The following is a 23,521-nucleotide window of genomic DNA, read 5'->3' as shown; positions in this document are numbered from 1 at the left end:
ACTAAACCATATAACCATTCCTATTCAGAGTTTGCTGAAAATGCCAGTGTCATTTGAATTCTAGTAGATCACACCTCATCTCCCTATTTTCACATATTAAAATAAAGACAGAGCAACAGGGACTCCTTCTGAATGATAAATTTTGAAGAGCACCAGATAAATTGACCGCATGAGTAACACAGGGGAGTGTCATTACAGAAGCAGAAACTGTATTCTCTTCATGAGCATAAGAATTGATACATGGTTTTTGACAGAGTTTGTGTTTGCTAAACTTAAGTTTTCTGTATAATCTTTAGTTAAAGTTTCTCTACTGGCTGTTGTGTAGTTTGTTTCTCAAGAAGAAACCTTTATTGATTTTCAGCTCACCAGTCATGAAAATTGATACTGCATCATTAATGAAAAGACTGACAATTTGGTGTACAGTCATCTTTGTGAATCACAAGTAAATTTTATGTTTTTATGTTTTGGTGAATAAATACAAGGATTTGTAAAGTATACAAATACAAATACTTGATAAAAATAAGATAAGTAGTTGCAGTATGAATGCAAATAAAACAATTATCAAACTAAAAGTTCAATTAAATAGGATTTAAGCAAATAAAGATCCCAGTACAGCCTTCAACAATGTTCAAAACAAAATACCACATAGTCAGCACATATCCATTCTGTAAAACCTGTTTTGGTCTGTTTTTTAAGTACCATAAGCAATAGGTCAAGTAAATTTTGTGTATGGAATGACTGTTATGGTTAGATGTCAGTCTGGCTGGTTTCATCTGACCTCATTTTCATTATTTATTGGTCTATGTTAAGTTTTGGTGGTTTGGTCTGCTTTTCAAGTACTATAGGCAATAGGTCAAATACATTTTGTGTATAAAATTTATAAGGTGTAAGGAATGGTCGTAAGATGTATATATGTTTGGCAGGTAGCATCTGATCTTGACATCATTTTCTTGGTTCATTTGTGAATGTTAAATTTATGTTTTTGTTTTGATCTGTTTTTCATTTATTATAAGCAATAGGTCAAATATATTTTGTGTATACAAAAATTAAGGTGTGTATGTCTGTTTTGACAGCATTTATCTGGTCTGAGTTTCTATGATGTTTTAGGTAAACCTTTTATCTTTAAGACTTTCAACATGAAACCAATGGTAAGTAAATCAGGGAGACAACTCAGTGTGTCCTGATTTAGTTGAGGCAGCACAGAACCTGAACCTGCTCCTTTTAATATGTGTGACAACATATCAAATATTACTGCTGTTATGTAGGAATTCCACTATAAAAACACCAATAGAAACCCCATTGTGTTCAATTGGACCCTATTAAGCAAAAGCCTGTAATCCAATTCCATTGGCAGGAAATAATTACCAAATATGAAGTTCCTTCTGTTCTGCAGTTTTTAAGACATAAGTGAGATTTTTTTTGAAATTCCTTCAATATCTTGTAATGTTCAAGGTATCTGCAAACTCATTACTGACAAGCTGCAGGCCAAACTTGAAGTCATTCTGAGAAAAATGAGATTAAAATATATGTTGGACGAATTAATTAATTTTTCCATTCAACCTTTCCTTTTCAATGTAATTCTTATTATATTTTTGAAAAAAGCATAGTAAAATTTTCATTTTAGCAAAGTATAAGAAAATTCTACCTGATGAAATATATATACTGATGATCCAACTTAATCAGACCAGTAACAAGTCAAACAAATTGACGATAACAAGTTTTATAAAGCTACATGTACTTTGTAACAATTACAGATAAATTATAAATAAATTCCAAAACCTGAAACTTCATCTAGAAAAAATAGTTATATTCAACATACATATTATTGTTATATATGTTTTTCTAATACTAGTTTTGGCATTGTGTGTAAATTATACTGAAATCTATTATAAATGATTTAAAACAAAAAAGTTCATGGACGGATTCACAAAATCATACTGATATATTGCGAAGAAAAATCTTAAGTTCCTTTGGAGAACAACACTAATTACTTCAACTTTACAATACATTGTATCATAAGTAATTAGACTAAATTATGTATCAAAATTTCTTTCGAAAGATTGAAAATAAGATTATGGGAAATTACAAATGACAAAAATAAAAATACATCACAATTTTCATTCCCCAAAAGTACAAATGCATTATTTGGACTGTTTGACTAGAAAAAAGTAAATGCTTTATGGAAAAAATATAAACATGTCAAGAGAACAAAAAGTGCATTCTTTTCAAATAAAATTGTCTTATTATTCATGAAGGGGGTCGGAGTGGTCGTGATCCCGAAATCCCATCTTTAAAAAAAACCATGAAACCCCAAGGTCCTATATTTTAAAAGAATTCTATCCTGACATCCTGAAATTCAAAAAAGAAATCCTGGATCCTAAAGGAGTCAATCCCGAAATCCCTAGCTTTAAAGCATAAAAACTCCAATCCTGGCGTCCCAAAAAATGTCCTCTCTTTCATATTCAGCTAATTCATAATGAAAATTTCATATCTTTAGAATGAACATTACTATTGATAAAAATAACACTCTGTAATAACATGATATTGTTCCCTAGAACTTTGACTCTCTTTTATCTAAGAAAAGCACCATGCAATTCCTTCCTATTGGTCTTTTGGGCTTATCTTGCCACAATAAGTTCATGATTATTTTGAGTTATTCCCCCTTCCCCTAATCTAAATTGCACATGATAAGTCAATAATAATTTATGCAGTACAAATAAACTACCTCTGTGACTAAATAGAATGTTATCAATAAATTACATAACAGTCAATAAATAGAACTAAAAAATTCAATCAGGACATTTAACTTTGGTATTGACTGAAAATCCTTAAAATAAATTATAAAGTTTGCTATAAGATAAAATAATTTTTACACTTTCTTATCACGACTTTCATACATATAATCAAAGTAGATTAAAGGCTATCAGATTAATTAAATGTCCATTCTTATAAAGGTAAAAGTAAACTATTATAAACACTGGGTGCTTAGCTACAAACAAACTTCTGGTATCATCCAGTAGGGGTCTACTGGGGTCATCAAAGTATGATTAAACAAGAATGTGTCCACAGTACATGGATGCCCCCTATAATGCTATTATTTTCTATGTTAAGTGGGTAGTGAAATTGGGGTCAAAACACTAATTTGGCATTTAAATTAGAAGGATCATATCATTAGAAACATGTGTACTAAGTTTCAAGTTGATAGGACTTCAACTTCATCAAAAACTACCATGACCAAAGACTTAAACCTGAAGCAGGACAGGAGGATAGATGGACGAGTGGACACACAGACCAGAAAACATAATGCCCATACACAGAGCATAAAAATATGATTAAGCTAACATCACTTCAGATTTTGCATTAGTACAAATTCTATATTAGTCATAAATATTTTTTTTATACCTTAAGCCTGATGACTATTTCTAGGTAGGGCCTTAAAGGAATATTCAATATAAAAAGTTCTTGTACCCCCCTTTTTTACCATATTATTTTTTTACTTAGAATTTATACTTGATTTCTTCACTGATGAAAATGACCCCATCACAATAAAATTATTTTAATAGGTTTAGATTCAGGAGTCATATTATCTATTCTTTTCTGGATAATTATAATAACGTGTATTTGAAACATATGTCCTAAACTTAATAGTTTCATCAATTAGGGAAAATATATATTCTCAGTGAAAACTGCTTTCTTAATCATATTCCAGTATTGACCCTCATATTCAATTAAATATTGGTTAGTAAATGAATATTAAAATTAGTATGTACAAACATGTAAAGTCAAGAACTTTTGGACAAATTAGGGGTAATTTACATATCTATACATAAATTAGTTTTGTTTATCAATTTGATTGCACTTAAAAGGAGTCTACATTCTTCTATACAAATAAATAAAAGTAATTTACATATTAAACAATTTCACAAAAAAAGCTCACAAAGTGTTTAGAATCGTTTTAGTACCCTTTTCTTTTTAATCAAATAAATCATGAAAAATGAATAATAGATTTTATTGAGATTAAGTCTGAAAATTATTTCTTGTAAATTAAATCTATTTACAGGGAAAATTGAAAAAAAAAATGAGAGTACAATAATTTAAATGGTAATTTACATTTATACAATATACACTTACTTTGAGATAAATATGCACCAAAGACTTAGTTGGTTTCACAAATTTAACCTATCACAGATTTCAGAAATATCATTCATGGTTCTCTTTATCCTAAATATGGATTTACAAAATAACACAAGATTTTGACTTGGGATTATCAGCTGCATTTCTATCATTAGAGTGTCCTGCACTTTTCTGACGTAATTCTACTTTCAGTTGATGAAGATCTTTACTTAATTCTTGTATTTTCTTTTCCTTTTCTTCATCTTCATGAGCAATTTGTTTTAATTTCAATTGCAAGTCTCTAATTTGGGCATCATTATCTTCATTTTCTGTCGTACCTGGAGTTTGCTTTTTTAATTTCTCTAGTTCTTCATGTAAATTTTTCACTTGAACCTTATTTTCATCATTTTCTTTCTTTAATTCACTTAATTCTGTCTCTACTACTTTATGCTTCTCTGTGACTTGTTGAAGTTCCTCTTTAGCGGTCTTAGCATCATCAGCCAATCTAGTGTTGTCGTCAATCAATTGTTGCATGGCATCTTTAGATTCCTGTTGATTCAGAAGTGCATTCTTCCTCTGCTCTTCCTCTTCAGCTTGTTTCCTTGCTTCCTCCTCTGCCTGAAGTTTTGCCTCCTCTTCTGCATGACGTTTTGTCTCCTCTTCTTCTTCAGCCTTCTTTTTAGAGGCTTCCTCCTCAGCCAATTTAGCATCTAAAAGACGCCTTTCTTCCTCCTCTGCTAATTTCTTTCTTTCCTCTTCCTTTTTCTCTTCTTCTAGTCTGTTTTGCTCCTCCTCAGCAGCTGCATCTTTTTCTGGTTCTTTTGTTTCTTCCTGCTTAGTTACTTCTTCGTCCTTCTTTTCATCATTAGTTTCATTCTTATTCTCATTTTCCTCTGTCTTTGGTTCTACATCATCTTTTTTTGGTTCTACATCATCTGTCTTCTGTGTTTCAGGGACAGTTTCAACAGGCTCAATAGTTTTCTCCTCTGAACTCATATTGTTTGTTGAACTGGTTTCTTGTTTCTCTTTAGTATCCTCCTGGTTTTCTTGGCTTTGCTCGACCTTTTGTTCTTCACTTATATTAACTAATCCCTGGTTGTTGTCTTGAGGACTACTTGTTGCTAACTGGTCATCACTTCCTTCAACAATCTGTTTACCTGTAAATAGTTTAATTTAGGTAATTGTATTAGTCCTGACAAGTGAACACTGAATATCTTTGCAATGTAAACTCAATGTGTCGTAAACAACTATTACATACTGTTATAAACAATTTTATCTCTTTCATTATGCCAATAAAAGTAAATTAAAATTGATAAGATTTTGATATTTAGCCTAAGAATAAAAAGAATTTATACTTAAGAACCGGTATTTACTTTTTTTTATTTTTTCTCTCCATATAATTAACTGACATTTTTTCTTTACCTTTCTAAAATGATACACATAAAAATTTCCCTTATTAATTTAAGAAAAAACTTTAAAAGGAACAATTAAAATATATCAATTAGTGTCAAAACTATAAATAATCTACAAACTTATAGTTGAGTATCTCTAATTAATAGAGCTAAATTTAAATTCAAAGATATACAAAATTAACAGTTTATAGAACTTGCCTCGATCACTTGACACTCACTTTTAAGTCACAATAAAAATATGATGTATAACTACACAATCTAACTTTTAATACTCTAATACAAGTATTTGCAAATATTTTGAACAAACCCACAAATCTAACTAATTTCAGTTACAAGTTCTGGACATTATATGTACATAATGCATATTTGCTAGGTCAAATTTTAAATACAAAATTAAATAAAAATCTTCAAATTTGCATTATAAACATTCTAGAATCATAGAAACAGCTACGTTTAGACATGATAGATATGTGTCAGAATTTCTGTCCCATAGTAAGTTAAGTTGAAGAAGTGGAATAAAATATATTACAAAGAAAAGGTACAATGATTTTGACATTTGTAACCCTGAATCAGGGTTCACACAAGAGAACGCTTACCAGATTGATAAATCGAAATAAGATGGCTTTGTTATAAAATTGATTATTTCCTCCCAACCCATAACTTTTAAATAGTATCACTTTATAACAGAAAGATCTTGTAGTTTTCGATACTTTAAAAGCCTAATCCAACCTTAGTTTAGTTTACATTTATTATTATTATGAATACATGCCTTGGGTAAAGGCAGTTCAAAGTCACTTTAAATCAATTTTAGCTTTTACTCTTTACCTGTACAAACATTTGGACACACATTTTTAATTTTAAAATTATTTTCAAGCAATAAAATATTGATGCAGTGTTGGGGGAAACATCATATTTTCTGGTTTTCATGCATCTTTCAATTCTTATTAATGTATACTAGAATAAATTGATCCAAATTGAGTACTTTTCTCATGTATATGTTAAAAAGCCAGTACAAAATAAGGTAGGAATTTACAAGACCTCATAAAAGGCGATATATACTTGTGCATTTGAACACAGTAAAGTACAAGCAGTTTGACTTTCTTCCACATATTTACTCTGTAGTCTTTTCTTATAGATTTACACTGTGGTTCATCTTTCTGACAGCTATGTATCACACTGTATAGATAATGATCCTAATATTAAGATTAATAGTCCATTTGCTAATTACCTTTAAACACAAATTGCTTCCATTTGTCAATCATAGATTGGTTCTATGAAGGACAAAATTGGCTTCTGCTTATGCAAAGCATGAAAAGTTGAATGTGATATATCAGCTTTTTAACCAATTTCTAGTGAAAATAGCTGCTTATATCAAAAGTTTATAGCTAAATGAACTAAAAATGAAGGTTATTCCAATAAATGTGCTCTTTCCACTTTCAATGAAAAATAATGTCCCTTATATGGGAGACATCTGAAAAATGGAAGTCAATTACGTGAATTGGCAAATAGACTATATCTGAATAAAGTAAGAAGTGCAAATATATTTCTTGTAAAACTGATTATTTTTTTTCTGTTTACAGATTAAACAAAAACAGGAAATGGTAGATCTTGTCATTTTGAGTTATGTTTTAACTCATTTGGATTTCTGTGTCTATTATGATTTCCAGATATTAGACAATTCATGCATTTTAGCATTTGATCTTCATTGGCAATGTTGAGTTATTTTCTAAAAAGTTTGCGACAATATTCAATGAAAGACATAATGGATGGTGATGAACCCCAAGAGTCAGATGAGCTAAATAGAGTAATATCATTTACAGTCAATAAAAGTCTTATTCTTTGAATACATATTGCTGTACTTTTATCATTCTATAATGAAAGTGCAAAATTTCATATACATTAGTAAATTGGCTACTGGAAAATCATTATTTATTAATTTGTTTTGTAGCCCTACAACTCTTATTGCTTTTATTTATTTTCATTTACACAGTTATTTTAACATGTAATGACTGAAGTTATTATAAAACAAGAGGCTCTCAAGAGCCTGAATCGCTCACCTTAATTTTTTTGGTTAAATCTCTCATCAATGATTATTTTGGCTTTTCAATTTATTTAAATGTTCTTTGAATCGTCCTATTTTCTTCAAAAGCAAGAGTGCACACACTGAAATGTCTCACCTTCTTTACTAGTCATTGATATTATGTTGATAGTCCTAAGTATAAAGCTTTATTACAACTGTCACATAAACTTAACATTAACCAAAATAGCTAAACTAAGACCACTTAACCATGAAAATGAGGTCAAGGTCTGATGAACCATGCCAGGCAAACATGTACAGCTAACAATGCTTGCATACAACAAACATAGTTGACCTACTACTTAAAGTTTTAGAAAAATAGACCAAAACACAAAAACTTAATACTGTGCAATGAACCGTGAAATTGAGGTCATGGTCAAATAAAACCTGCGGGACTGACATTCAGATCATAATATATTTCAGTACACCAAATATAGTTGACCTTTGGCATATAATATTAGATAAAAAGACAAAAAATTAAAAAATTAACTTTGACCACTGAACCATGAAAATGAGGTCAAGGTCAGATCACATCTGCCCGCTAGACATGTACACCTTACAATCATTCCATACAACAAATATAGTAGACCTATTACATAAAGTATGAGAAAAACAGACCAAAACACAAAAACTTAACTATAACCACTGAACCATGAAAATGAGGTCAAGGTCAGGTGACACCTGCCAGTTTGACATGTACACCTTACAGTCCTTCCATACACCAAATTTACTAGCCCTATTGCTTACAGAATCTGAGATATAGACTTGACCACCAAAACTTAACCTTGTTCACTGATCCATGAAATGAGGTCGAGGTCAAGTGAAAACTGTCTGACGGGCATGAGGACCTTGCAAGGTACGCACATACCAAATATAGTTATCCTATTTCTAATAATAAGAGAGAATTCAACATTACAAAAATTCTGAACTTTTTTTTCAAGTGGTCACTGAACCATGAAAATGAGGTCAAGGACATTGCACATGTGACTGACAGAAACTTTGTAACATGAGGCATCTATATTAGGTCCAAGGACACAGTTATCTTCCTTTGGTTTTCGTTGTCTACGAATATAGTCCCTAGTGTAAACAGTGTATAACTTGCATGTTTTATTTGATACACTTTCCCAATTAAGTTCTTGCTATTAAATGCATGAAATATTAAGTAGGGGTATGTAATTACATGTCCAAAAAAATTTGGTGCTGAATCTTTATGTTTAGTAGTGAATTGGTCCAGTTCTAAAAGGTCAAATTTTATCACGTCTGAAGCTGTCAAACTGAATTTTACACCCCCTTAACACAGAATTGTCAATATTTTGAGTTAGAGCTGGTAGAAGTTTCTAGTTTTGAGAAAGAGCAGGTGCGATTTTTTTAATTTGAATTTATTGTCTAAAAGAAATGCACTACAAAATAACAGTGTTCTCGGGCCATATACAAAGTATGAAGCATCCAGGTCTTTCACTTTCTAAAATATAAACCTTTTAAGAAGTGAGCTAACACGGCCGCCACCACCGTATCACCATCCCTATGTCGAGCTTTCTGCAACAAAAGTTGCAGGCTTGACAAAAATCATTTTCTCCTATGTTCTATTTTAGCCATAGGAGCTATGTTTCTTGACATACAAGGAAATAAAATAGAAAGTTTATACTAGATACTCTGAAACTCATTTAGCCTAAGTTTGGCTGAAATTGATACATCAGTTTCAAAGGAGAAGATTTTTTAAAGTAAGTCAACATGATGAACAAATTGTGAAAAAAGTCTTTAAAGGGCAATAACTCCTACAGGGGTCAATTGACAATTTTGGTCAAATTGACTTTTTTGTAGATCTTACTTTGCTTAACATTTTTGCTATTAACAGTTTATCTGTATCTATATTAATATTCAAGATAATAACCAAAAAACTGCAAAATTTCTTTAAAATCATCAATTCAGGGGCATTATACCTGAAAAACCAGTTACCCAATTTGGCTGAAAATTTCAGGACAGGTTGACCTTGACCTAATAAATACTTTAACTTCTTGTCTTATTTGCTCTAAATACTGGAGTTTTTGAGATATAAGCAAAAAACTGCATTTTACCCTGTGTTCTATATTTAGCCATGACGGCCATGTTTTTTGACGAAATAGAAAATAAAACACAAACTTTATTTTATACACCCTACTGATCATTCAGTTGACGTTTGGTTGAATTTGGTTGAGTAGATTTAGAGGAGAAGATTTTTTAAAGTTAGCAAATATGATGAACAAATTGTGAAAAATTGTCATTTAAGGACAATAACCCCTTAAGGGGTCAATTGACAATTTTGGTCATTTAACTTATTTGTAGATCTTACTTTGCTGATCATTTTTGCTGTTTACAGTTTATCTTTATCTATAATAATATTCAAGATAATGACCAAAAACTGCAAAATTTCCTTAAAATTACCAATTAAGTGGCAGCAACCCAACAATGGGTAGTTTGATTCATCTGAAAATTTCAGGGCTGATAGATCTTGACCTAATGAACATGTTTACCCCATGTCAGATTTGCTCTAAATGCTTTCGCTTTTGGGATATAAGTCATAAACTGCATTTGACCCCTATGTTCTATTTTTAGCAATGGCGACCATGTTTGTTGATAGATCAAAACTTCGGATACAATTTATAAACTAGATACCCTAAGGAACATTCATTTAAAGTTTGGAAGTATTTGGCCTAGTAGTTTCAGAGGAGAAGATTCTTGAAATAGTTTAAGACGACAGACGACGGACGCTAAGTGATGGCTTAAGCTCAATGGGCCCTCTGGGCCAGGTGAGCTAAAAAACCAGCAGTGATGTTTTGACAAATTAAGAAGTCAGGGTTAAAAGAACAGTAATTGATCATTAGATGATTACTGGAGAGAATTGAAAATCTAATATTAACATATGAATTAAAGGAGATTAAGGAAATACATACATGAGACAACAACCAAATCACAAAATTAAAAAATATATAAACCTGATGCTCCACAGGGTGCAGCTTTATTGATCACAGAGGTCCAACCCTGAACAGTTGGGGCAAGTATGGACACAAAATTTAAGCTTGATACAGCTGGATTGTGATTAAAGAATTGACACAACATAGGTTTCTGACACAGAATGAATGTGGTCTAATTAAGAACTTAAAATTACAAACTTAAAAATTTTAAATTGGCCATTTACCTATTATGGTCCAATATCCAAAATCTAAATACATGGTAAGATTCAGCATATCATAGAATCCCAAGAATTTTTGATGAAATCAAATAATGTTCAATTTTAGACCCTTTAGACCTCAATGTGGACCAATTTGATAACCAGGCCCAAATATTAAAAAATCTAAATACATGGTTAAATTCAGCATATTAAAGAACTTTTGTTGGACCCTTTTTTCCTCAACTGTTGGGACCAAAACACCAAAAATCAATCCCAACCTTCCTTCTATCGTCATAAACCTTGTGTTTAAATTTCATAGATTTCTATTTACTTATACTTTAGTTATGGTGCGAAAACCAAATGTCTTCGGATGACAATGACGACGACACCAACGTCATACCAATATACAACCAAAATTTCAAAAAATGCATTGAAAAAAGTAGATGGATATAAAATGCTAAGGCTCTGACACATAACTTAGTCTTATTGGATCTACGATACTATGTATGTGTCTGTCCCAAGTCAGGAGCATGGTATTCATTCGTTGTCATTTGTTACTGTATATTATACTTGTTTTTTGTTTGTTGTTTAGTACATAAATCAGGCCATTGGTCTAGTTAGAATTGTTTTTCCTATACTTATATCAGGGTCATCAGACTCATCACTAGCTTGCTTGTTCACTGTTGGAGGCCATACACAATATATAGTTGCTAACAATTACATCATTTGGTCTCTGGAGAATTAGTTATCTCACTGGCAATCACACCAAATCTTCTTATTCTATAATGAAATGACTTAGAAACTTCTTAAAGAGAAAATAATTTCTCCAACATCTGAAATGAACCTTCAGGCATTTAGATCTTTCAAAATATTCATATCCAAATAGATGAGCTGAAGTTTATTTGATTAATGAAAAATAGTGCAAGATCCTTCAAGGGCTGCTAGTAAATTGGTTTTGCTGAAATCAATATTAATTAATTCAAGATTGCAATTTCTAAAGTTCACTCAGGTTCATGTGCGTTCTTGACATTTTAGTATGTCTATATATGGAAACTTAAAGAATTAGTGGTCATATGTATTACAAAACAGAAAAACTAAGGACAGGTGAAAGACCTGTGTAGAACAATAAAGATTTTAGAGCATGGAATATTTGGTATCGAGAGAACTTCTGGGGACATGTAGAATGAAGTCTGATGGGATTTTAAAATACTAGTATTTAATCAAGACTGCATACTTATATACTTATATTTCTAGTAATAAATGGAAAGCATAACTGTATTTCTTATAATAAATACAAAGAGAAAAGTAGATTAATAGAACTTGTTTTTGGGGTTACTTTTAAACATGGAGCCATGCTTTATTATACCCCAGTGTGTTGAAAGCAACATGTTCAATTGGTGAAATAAAAATCATAGTATTGTCAAACCATTTGAAAATCCTTTATACAATAAAAGAAATATCAAATTATTCCTCATTACAAAAATTAAAGCAAGGTAATATTAACTTTCTGGATAGATGAACAAGAAAGGGACAGCTAGTGTGAGATGAAGACAGTACATCATCCACATTGTGAGTAAGTGGTCAAACTAATCTTAAATAAAACTCCGAAAATTTTAGATATTTCTCTAGAAGGTACTAAGTTTAATAAAGACCTAGGAACGCCTAAATATACTTTATGCTTCTTTGCATCTTTTTTATTATTCATGAATATTTTATTACAAAATATATGTTGTAAGTTTTAAATTAACTGCACGAACTGAAAAGAAATCTTTCATAAATAGTTACCGTAAAATGTTTTTTTTATTTTTCTTCATGTAATTTCATTTTAACAATGAAATTACATGAAAAGTTCAATTTTAGTGTTGATAAGAAAGCTGATAAAAAATCAAAATAATGTATGCCAAATATTAAACATTTTTAAAGTTCAGAAAAGAAAAATAAGTATACCGGTAGATAGAACCTGAGGCGAATGAACACTTAGCTGGTAAAAACAAGAGGCTCTCAAGAGCCTGATTCGCTCACCTGAAATGTTTTGCTAAAACCTTTCACAATTATCATTTTTGCTTTAAAATGCCATTTAAATGTTGATAATATTGATTATTTGTAGATCTAACTTTGCCAAACATTTCTGCTGTTTACAGTTATTCTTTTTATTCAATAATATTCAAGATAATAACCAAAAACTGCAAAATTTCCTTAAAATTACCAATTTAGTGGCAGCAACCCATTTTTGTCTGAAAATTTCAGGGCTGATAGATCATGACCTATTGAACATTTTTACCCCTTAACAAATTTGCTCTTAATGCTTTAGTTTTTGAGATATAAGCCAAAAACTGCTTGGACCCCTATGTTCTATTTTTAGCCACAGCTGCAATGTTTGTTGATGGATCAGAACTTCGGATACACTTTAGAAAGCAGATACCCCAACGAACATTTATTTAATGTTTGAGAGTATTTGGCCCAGTTGTTTCAGAGGAGAAGATTTTTTAATTTAAGCAAGTTTGATGAACAAATAGAGCAAATTTGTCTTTAAAGGGCAATAACTCCTTAAGGGGTCAATTGACAATATTGGTCATATTAACTTTTTTGTAGATCTTACTTTGCTGATCATTTTTGCTGTTTACAGTTTATCTTTAACTATAATAATATTCAAGATAATGACCAAAAACTGCAAAATTTCCTTAAAATTACCAATTAAGTGGCAGCAACCCAACAATGGGTTGTTTGATTCATCTGAAAATTTCAGGGCTAATAGATCTTGACCTAATAAACATTTTAACCCATGTCAGATTTGCTCTAAATGCTTTCGTTTTTGAGATATTAGCCAAAAACTGCATTTGACCCCTATGTTCTATTTTTAGCAATGGCGGCCATGTTTGTTGATAGATCAAAACTTCGGATACAATTTATAAACTAGATACCCTAAGGAACATTCAGTAAAAGTTTGGAAGTATTTGGCCCAGTAGTTTCAGAGGAGAAGATTCTTGAAATAGTGTACGACGACAGACGACGACGACAGACGACGGACGACGGACGCCAAGTGATGGAATAAGCTCACATGGCTATGCCAGGTGAGCTAAAAAAGAGCATGTAGAAGAAACTAAGCAGGACATAAAGGGAACATTGAATGACAGCTAAATCATCAAATTAAAATGAGCAGGGTCAATGCAGGAAAAAACGATGCAAGAGGCAAGAAGTTTTGGCCTTCATCTTAGCACTAAAGTCGCTGTTTAAATCATTTTAGGTCTTTGCAATTATGACTTTCAAATTATATTGGTTATTGAATAATTATAGCACTGAAGAGCAATTACAATGTATATAGAGAATATGGCTTACTATAAAAAACATTACCAACAAATCCTTTATAAATATCATTTAATTCACTAAAATAATTTACAGATATTTATATTATAGCATTAAGAAAACAATTAAATCAATTAAATTAACTTTACCTTTATATTTGTAATAGCTTGTAGTTGATCCAAGTGTAATTTGTCTACTGAGTTTAAGTGAATTATGTGACCATAAAAAGATTTATCATCTATGGATTCTCTTTTGTAATATTTATCTATAAATTACGCAGAATTCATACAAATACCTGGATTTGTACCTGCACAGGTGATTAAAAGTAGAAATTAATTCTGTGTCTCTTATCAAACAGATAAGGTAGTAATTAAGCATTGATTATAAACGTATTGATTAACTAGTCAGTTTCCATATAACGGCAAATTAGTTTACATATAAAGCTCAATTAGGCCCCAGAAAACAATACCACAATACATTTCGTGACCGCTGTGCTAATACTGACATTGCTTTTTACACAGATGTTAAAAAAAAGTTGAGTAAACATTGACAAGTACAGATCAAGTTGTTTGTCTTCTATTGTACTTTTATTCAGGAATGACAATATGAAGGAGTATGAACAGTAAGACCTTGTAATGGACCAGAGTTATCAGTTTAACCCAAATGTCAGGAACATGCATATCCATTATTGAACAATATTTTCCAAAAATAATTGTCCTCATTTTCTCTTCAAAGAATAAGTTAATGTGAAAACAGAACCATTACCAATCTCCTATAATTTTTTTTATAGCCCATTATAAGATCATAATTAAAGTTTTTTTATGACTTATATCTCATCTTAATTAATGATATACATGCACCGGTAAATGTTGATATTAGTGGACAGCAAGAATCTGGAAGGATAAGTAAAACAAAAAAAATACCAAACTCCTTAGTAAAATTTTAAACGGAAACAATAATCATTAATGTATAATGTCAAGGTCTTCAAAATTATCTAGAAACAGTGTAAATGGAGCCAAACAAAACACAAGATAATAAATGAGGCTAGTTTTTGAACTTCCACCCCCCAGCAGTTGTTTTAAATGGCTTGTAACAACTTTTTTTGTTTGATATACATCATACCCTGATTCAAAAAGACACAATAGTGTATATATACTCAGACTTGTAGCTTTTTGTACAATTATTCAGAAACATGCTGCTAATGAATTAAAATGCCTACCTCTTTAATGCTAAATTTGTCATATTATAACTAAATTATGGACAAACGTGCAAATTACTTGAAAGAAATCTTTTAAAATCAGTTAAATACACAATGACAGCGTTTATCTTATATTATTAGACTTTTAAGAAAATATCATGTTTAAACTTTAAATGGTCAATTATCTCAAGGCTTATAGTGACGTCTCAATACATTTGTTTTGTAACATTTTACTGTGACGTATCAATTCATTTGTTTTGTCACATTTTACTAATATTGATTATGGAAATTATATTACATGTACATGTATATATCTACGATTGCATAGACGGTTACTGATAAAAAAAACATTTAACAGTACATATATCAAAAATTCATTTATTAAATTTTTTTTAACAAACTTAATGCATTAAATTGATTTTAAGATATCACTAAATTAAGAAGTCTAATTTAAATATCTTATTCAATCCTGGTCTGTTGTTTACCTGAATAAAAAATGTACATGTATTCCAAATGTATATAAATGTTATTGATTTTGTAATGTGAACACCAAATGTGATGTAACATCGATAACAATTGTTTCCAAACAGAGGATTAATGTACAAATTGAGTTACTGAATTATTTTTTCTTCCCTGACCTAGTTTATGACCTTACCTTCCTTCGTCTGAGCTTCTGATTTCTTTTCTGACTTGTCACTTGATGAGCTTGATATCCATGAACCCGTTTCTTCACTTGACGAGGAGTCTGGTCTATCAGGGTCTTCAGATTTCTTGACAGGAGCAGGAACTTGGCTATCACTTCCTGACCTTGACCTCTGACCTGACATTTCATTGGTGTCATCTGCAGTGTTGGTTGGCCTTGTAACTTCTTCACTAGTAGTTGGTCTTACTGGGAATTCATCTGTTCCATTTGCATCCTTTGATGTTTGGTCTTTAGATGGATCATTATCCAACTTCTTATTATCTTCAACATCATTTGCATCTGTTGAAAATGAGGCATCAGCTGATTGGGGAGGAGTGTAGTCTGGTATGGAAACCCTATCTTCCCCATTTATCTCCCCTTTTTTGTCATCATCTTCTTCAGCATTATTTTGTTCACTTTTACCACCAGTTGCATCCCCTGTTTTAACACTGACTTCATCAGCCACTGTCAGGTTTTCAGTCTTATCATTATCAGGTGTCTGATCGTCATGGATACCATTTTCCATCTTGACAAAAGATATTTCTGAATTCTCTATATAACTTTTTAAGAATTCTGTTTTCACCTTGTTTCTCTGTTGAAATATTTTTTGAGGTTCTATAATTCTACTGCATCTATAACTGATGTGCCTTCCAACTCTTTAAGATTTATTTCCTTTTAGTTTTGATCTCTTTTTTACTTGCTACTTTAATTCTAGTACTTTAGTCCCATTAGACATCAACTATAACATCCATTCTCAAGGCAATACTGTAAATGCTGTTTCTGAAAGACAATTTATTGTAGAGACATTAAAGAGATATCTTAAATAATTCTGCGTTCAATATATTTCTATTGGAATTCATTGGTCCACAAACCTAGAAAGTTGCATAAAAGTTGACTAGAACTGAGAAGCTTGTGCATTGCACAACCAGTGCTAGTGGTCATCTGAAACCTGTAGTTGATTACACATAAGTCCTCTTTTATCTGTAGATCTATGTTTATGGGCTCAAGATTTGAGTTGTTTTTTCTCTGGATTTGTTTTCTAACCGGATATAGATGTGCTTGAAAATAACTTGATATACATTTCAAAACACTTAAATGCATGGAGGTATCATTTGGTTTTAAATACCAAAGTTTCCAGAATTGTCATATCACATAGTACCAATCTGCCGAAGAATCAGACAGAAGTGAAAACATGACAAACAAAAACTGGCTATAGTTTTCATTTATTTATGTTTAAAATGTTCAATGGTGCATGAATACAACATTCATTTCTTTTCCAGTTCTGGTATTACCCATGATAATTTGGTTGAGATGCACCAAAAATCTTTAAGTGGAACTATATATAACTTTGTTATTTGCAATCATTCTAACCAAAATTTGTCTAGAGATTTCTCAAATTACCAGAAAATTAGTAACGAAAGACCTAGCATTTTTAAATGAAGATGAGGGAAACTTCAAAATAGAATCGTTATGGCGTGGATTTTTTCCAGACATGTTTTAACATTCTTCTAAATTGCCATGATTCTGACTAAGAATGGCACTTGAGTCCCTAAGAATCATGCATTTGTTTTTTTGTGTGGAAAATTTACAAAGAACTATTTTTAATATTCTATTTAAGCAAGATCTATGAAAAATTCACTATAATTTTATTTTAACCTGTGTTTATAAGAAATATAAATTACCTGCAGTGCATTGTTTGATATTTTTTTCAAGTTAATTTTTCTTCCATGCTAATTATCCATTTCATAATTTGTTCTCAATATTTAGTATAATCAAATAAAAAAAAAATGTACGATTTATTCATGTTAATCTCTTTTCTTGAAAGTTGAATCCTTTATATATGGTCTGATACTTAAATTCATGGTTTTCCAATATCCTGGAATCTGGAACAGTTTATCCCATAAAAATAATAAGTACCAGTATGTAACAGTTGCCTGATATTTTTCCAATATGTGTATGTCTTAGGTAAAACAAAACTTCAAATAGCAGATCCAGGACTTTGTTTTTGGGGGAGACACTAATATCAGAATGTACAAAATATTGTATAACAAGTGAGGAAAGAATTTTCCACATAAAAAATGTAAATCTCAAAAATAAAAAGCTTAATGAGAGGGGGTTAATAAATCTTTGCTTGTTATACTTGTTATGCATCTTGATATCAATCATTATCTCATAACTGTTGATTAAAGGAGTCGATATAGATATGAAAAAGCCTTATTTTTTTACCCATTACCCTCTTTATGAAAATAAGGGGATGTGGTATGATTGCCAATGAGACAACTATCCACCAAAATTTAAATGAAGTGGATGATAGTAATAATAAAAACTGTACTGCCTTCAACAATGAGAAAAATCCATACCCTATTGTCAGCTATATATAGATATTGTTTAAACTAAAAAATAGTCAGCTATAAAAGGCTCAGACATAAATAATATGAAACATATAAATAGAGTATACTCATAGCAAAATAATTTACAATATACAAATGCAACAGACATGAACCAATGACAATCACTGAACTACAGACTCCTGACTTGAGACAAGGAACATAAAGAATGTGGAGGGATTACACATTTTTGTATGCTTTAACCCTCCCAAGACCTGGGACAGTGGTGTAACAGTACAACATATGAATCATAAAAAAAAAAATTGCCCTAAATCTGTTGGATGTACAATGATAGATTCTTAAGCCTGTGAGAATTTGATTAGTTATAAATTGTTATTGGTTAACTTTCAGTAACTGTTGAGAACTTTATGATCGAAACTTTGTGTCTTTGGTCCTCATGCAAGTTGGTTTTAGTGCCTGTTAGTTTTTTCTTGTTTGAATTGTTTAACATTTTTTCATGTCAGTACCTTTTATACATGATGATGCAGTATGGATTATGCTTATTGTTGAGGGCTATAAATTGATGATATATAGTTCATAACATCCACATTATTTTGCCATTTAATAGATAATTGTGTCATTGTCAATGATACCAAATCTCAATATTTTTGTATTATACGTTAAATATGTCAATTTCAACACGTTTAAGACATAACAAGTAGCTTTTTCATATTATTAAAAAATATTATTGAATAATCTTATTATTTTTGTGAAATTTCAGAGGTCAATGAAACAAAATTGGTTTACTAGTGTAATGACAGTATTTGCTTTTCTAACGTTTTTTTGAAGATAATGTAAAGAATATTTTCAAGGAAGTAGACAATTAGTCTAAACCGAGACCAATACTGAAACAAATAGATATCTGATAGTTAATCCCTGGAAATTAAAGATTCCTTATAGTAATAAAATCAATGAGATAGATAGCCAAGACAATATTGTCCATTCTTATCTGATGTTTGAGATAATCTGAATGGCCGTTCAGGGATAAAATCTTATTACAGGCATGTCTCAACATTTGTTCTGTTTCAACGATTATCCAATAAGGATATGTGAATTGCTCCTTCATCAAATAGACAGCTTTTAATGAAGTAAATATATCTTTGCTCCTTCAGATGATTTCTGTACTAAGTCTTTAAGAAATGGCCTAATCCTTGACATTCTCACTACAATATAATTTACTACCGCTCTTCGACCTAAATGATCTTTGTATATTATGATTTACAGATCAGCTCAGTTCAACAATCGATAAAGAATCAGAAGATATATATGTTATGTTGCTGATTTTTAAGCATAAATTCTTTAACATCAAATCAGACCGCTAATGTCATTCCACAATTTTTAATCTTTTAATATACATATTTGTGCTATAATGCTGATTTATACGCTATGTTTATGATTATTTAGCATAAATTTTTCAATCCAATCTGAAGATATATAATGTGCTATGTTTCTGAATTTTTAGCAAACTTTTTTTATGCAATCAGATGAATAAAGAACATGAAAAAATACATAAACAATATTTCTCTAATGTTTGTGCTATTTACACATTTCCTAACCGGTGTAAGAAAAATATTTCTCTAATTTTTGTGCTATTTTCACATTTCCTGACCGGTGTGAGAAAAATAGTTCTCCTCACTAGTGAAAAATCTGTTCTCGGCAAATGATTAGTTGAAATTTGATTATGACGTCAAAATGTTTTGTTTTCTTCTCAATTTTCCTATTGTGACGTCATGAAAAAAGGCGACCTTGCCTGATGACGTAGCATATAAAGAGCACAATTTTCTGAAAATCTTTGAAAAAGAACGATAAAAAGCATTAGAGAAACAGATTCCGACACTATAACTCGTGTATTACGATATTTCTCCACTCTCGACAGTTAAATTTTATTATTTAAAGGGCTCGGCAAGCCTCGCGCTTTAAATAATAAAATTTAACTGTCGAGAGTGGAGAAATATCGTAATACACTTGTTGCAGTGTAAGAATCTATATTTCTCCTCACTCACTAAGTGAAAAATCTGTTCTCAGTAAATGATTAGTGGAAATTTGATTATGACGTCAAAATGTTTTGTTTTCTTCGGAAATTTTCCTATTGTGACTTCATGAAAAAGGTGACTTTACCGTTTCTGAAAATCTTGGAAATATTGATAAAAGTCATTATAGAAACAGATTTTGACACTTTAACTCGTGTATAACGATATTTCTCCACTCTCGACAGTTAAATTTTAATTATTTAAAAAAGCTCGGCAAGCCTCGCGCTTTAAATAATAAAATTTAACTGTCTTGAGTGGAGAAATATCGTAATACACTTGTTGCAGGGTAGGAATCTATATTTTACCTTATGTGACAAGTGGCAGGCAAGACAAACAAGAAGCCCCAAGGAGCCTGTGTTGCTCAACAGATATTTCTATTTACAATTGATGCCTGAAATTATATTTTTGCTTTAGTTTAAAAAATATCAGCCAAAAACTGCATTTTACGCTTATGTTCTATTTTAAGCCATGTCTGACATGTTGGTTGGCAGGCAAGGTCATCAAACACATTTCTTAAACTAGATATCCTTATGATGATTGTGACTAAGTTTAGTTAAATTTGTTTTAAGTATTTAAAGTAGTTTCAGAGGAGAAGACTTTTATAAGATTACAAAAATATACGAAAATTTGTTAAAAATTTACTTTATAGGACAATAACTCCTTAAAGGGTCAATTGAATATTTTAGTCATGCTGACTTATTTGTAGATTTTACTTTGAACATCATTTCTGCTTACAGTTTATCTCTATCTGTAATTATATTTCCAGATAATATCCCATATCTGCAAAAATTCTTTAAAATGACCAATTCAAAGGGAGCAACCCAACAAAAGGTTGTTTGTCTGAAAATTTCAGGGCAGATAGATCTTGGCCTGATTAACAATTTGTGTTTGATTTGCTCTAAATGCTTTGGTTTCAGAGTCAAAATCTGCATTTCACCCCACTGATCTGTTTTTAGCCATGGTGGCCGGGTCATTGGACACATTTTTTAAATGAAATACCCCAAAGACGATTGTGGCCAAGTTGGGTAAGATGAGCTAATAAAGAGTTTCAGTATGGATATCACCATTAAACTTGAGTTTTCTATTATTTTACAATAAAATAAAAGATTGTTAGGTATTTTATGTATAATCCTTATTAATCAATTCTACTTAAAACCTGCATCATTATATAAAAGCATGCATGGAATATTAATTGGTTCTTACAGAAAATAATTGGAAAATTAGATGTGGGGTTAACATAAATAAAACTAGAACCAAGCAACACACCAAGAGTGCAAACGTTCCATTTTGTCATGGCATTGTCAGCTTTTCTTTGACTTGAAGATTTAAATGTCACCTTGATATCATTAACCTAGAATTTAGATAAGTAAGCTGTTGAAGATGGGCTACACATGCCCTAAGTTTGACTGTTGAAGATGGGCTACACATGCCCTAAGTTTGTTCAGTTTTTAAAAAGATAAGAATGTCAACACTAAAACCTGAAAACAAAAGAGTCACCTTAAAAAAACCGAATTTCTTTGACCAGTCCAGCCTCAAAAAGTCATTTTCAGATAACACCATGATTTACATTTTTTAAATCTATGACAACCCTACAAAAATTGTAATTATACACAACTCCACATACATCTCAGTCATATATTTATATTAATGTTTAAATTTGGTACAATGACTATCAGAAGTCTTTGGAGGTTATTCCTATGGTTAACTAGATCGTTTTTAGTCTGAAATACACATGAAATGCTGATACATTATATCAAGTCCATGCATTGTTAATTGTTTCTTTTGACTGTTTGTTAATTGGATACACGTTTTAGAATCAGATATGAGATTTTAATGCAAATCAAATCACTGATCATGAAATTGGCAACAAATGCTCAACCAGTAAACTAGCTCAATATAAAAAGTAGAGGAAAAATAATCATCCCCCACAAAAAAACGTCAGGCATAATATTTCCAAAATAAAATCACAAAAAATCCCATGATAATACATTTCTATGCAAGACACTGATCTATAAATATATCAAAAGATTAATGAAACCAGTCCATTTTACAGTTTATTTGTACAAAATTTAATGATTTTTTTCTTTTTTGAAAAAGTTTAGCAAATATTTTCAGAATTACAATGTAATAGGTCTGTACAAACCCCCTCCAAAAAAGATTAAAAAGTTTCTGGCACTAACTTACCATCCATTTTTGGCATGTCTGTGTTCCATGACATTTCTCCTACATAACATGCTATAAACAGACGTCTGCTTTTCACTGTGGAAAATAAAAGGTCAAATCTGATTAGTCCTAAATAGTACATAATTAGATTTAGTTTTAATACCATTGTGCGACTGATTATTATATAGGGTTAAAAATTAAACGTAACATTTAATAAAGATTAAAATAAATGGGCTATTTTTATGCAATATGTCATAAAAAATGTCTACGAAATAAAGCAGGGAAATGATTTAAAATTTATGATCCTGAAATGGGGATCATTATATTTACTTAAAAATTGTTAAAGAAGTAATTTTGTAACATAATAATTTTTATTTAATGTCTCAATATTATGTCCTCATTACTACAAAGTTTCATGAAATTCTGTTGTGTAGTTTTGAGGAGGTACACTAACAAACTGTTGTAATAGTAAATTATGGTCAAAATTCTAAATTTATTTGGGGCACAACTCCTAGAAAAAACAATAAATCATAATTTCCTGTCATTTTGCACATCTTCATAGTATGACCTCATCATTTAACAAAGTTTTATGAAACTCTGAGGTGTGGATGCAGAGGACTTGCAACGAAAAACTGTTGCAGCAGTGAATTTAGGCCAAATATTCAAAGGGCATAACTCCTAGAAAAATTTCCTGTCAATTTGTACATCTCCAAAGCATGTTCTTATCAACTATTAAGATTCACAAAATCATGTTGTGTGGTTTCAGAGATGTTGCAAAGACAAGAACAGGACAGACATATTGACGGCCTTATGAACAGAACTGTTTAAAAAACATAATACCCTACCCATCTTTCTGCAAGGGGTATAATAATGAAGGCATATCAATAGAACATTTAGAAAAAAGTATTGATTAAAAAATATCCTTAACTTTAGATGTCTTTAAAATGTTACTTTGACAGTAGTTTTGTTTTTAGAATACTCTTTAATAGCTCTGAAATCAATCCTGAA

General features: G+C 30.8%; 1 protein-coding gene across 1 annotated transcript; it reads right to left on the bottom strand.

The window, feature by feature from the left end:
• Positions 1-1,693: 1,693 nt before the first annotated feature.
• On the bottom strand, positions 1,694-22,634 carry LOC134719426 (capping protein inhibiting regulator of actin dynamics-like). The gene is made up of 3 exons (XM_063582429.1): positions 22,535-22,634; positions 15,907-16,713; positions 1,694-5,270 (listed from the first exon to the last, which is right to left on the bottom strand). Exons 2-3 carry the CDS (start codon positions 16,457-16,459, stop codon positions 4,234-4,236), a joined length of 1,590 nt encoding a protein of 529 aa, XP_063438499.1. The 5' UTR covers positions 16,460-16,713; positions 22,535-22,634; the 3' UTR covers positions 1,694-4,233.
• Positions 22,635-23,521: the final 887 nt, after the last annotated feature.

This window comes from Mytilus trossulus, chromosome 1, assembly GCF_036588685.1.
Source record: "Mytilus trossulus isolate FHL-02 chromosome 1, PNRI_Mtr1.1.1.hap1, whole genome shotgun sequence".
In the NCBI taxonomy this organism is placed as follows: Eukaryota; Metazoa; Mollusca; class Bivalvia; order Mytilida; family Mytilidae; genus Mytilus; species Mytilus trossulus.
The sequence above is the reverse complement of the archived record's forward strand: the minus strand, read 5'-3'. Positions and strand labels throughout refer to the sequence as shown.

Bases quoted from the DNA above. Each gene is read 5' to 3' on its own strand.
- LOC134719426 (XM_063582429.1), bottom strand. From the start codon at position 16,459: ATGGAAAATGGTATCCATGACGATCAGACACCTGATAATGATAAGACT. The intron at 5,271-15,906 runs GTAAGGTCATAA...AACTATTTACAG, and splicing joins AGAAGCTCAGACGAAGGAAG to GTAAACAGATTGTTGAAGGA.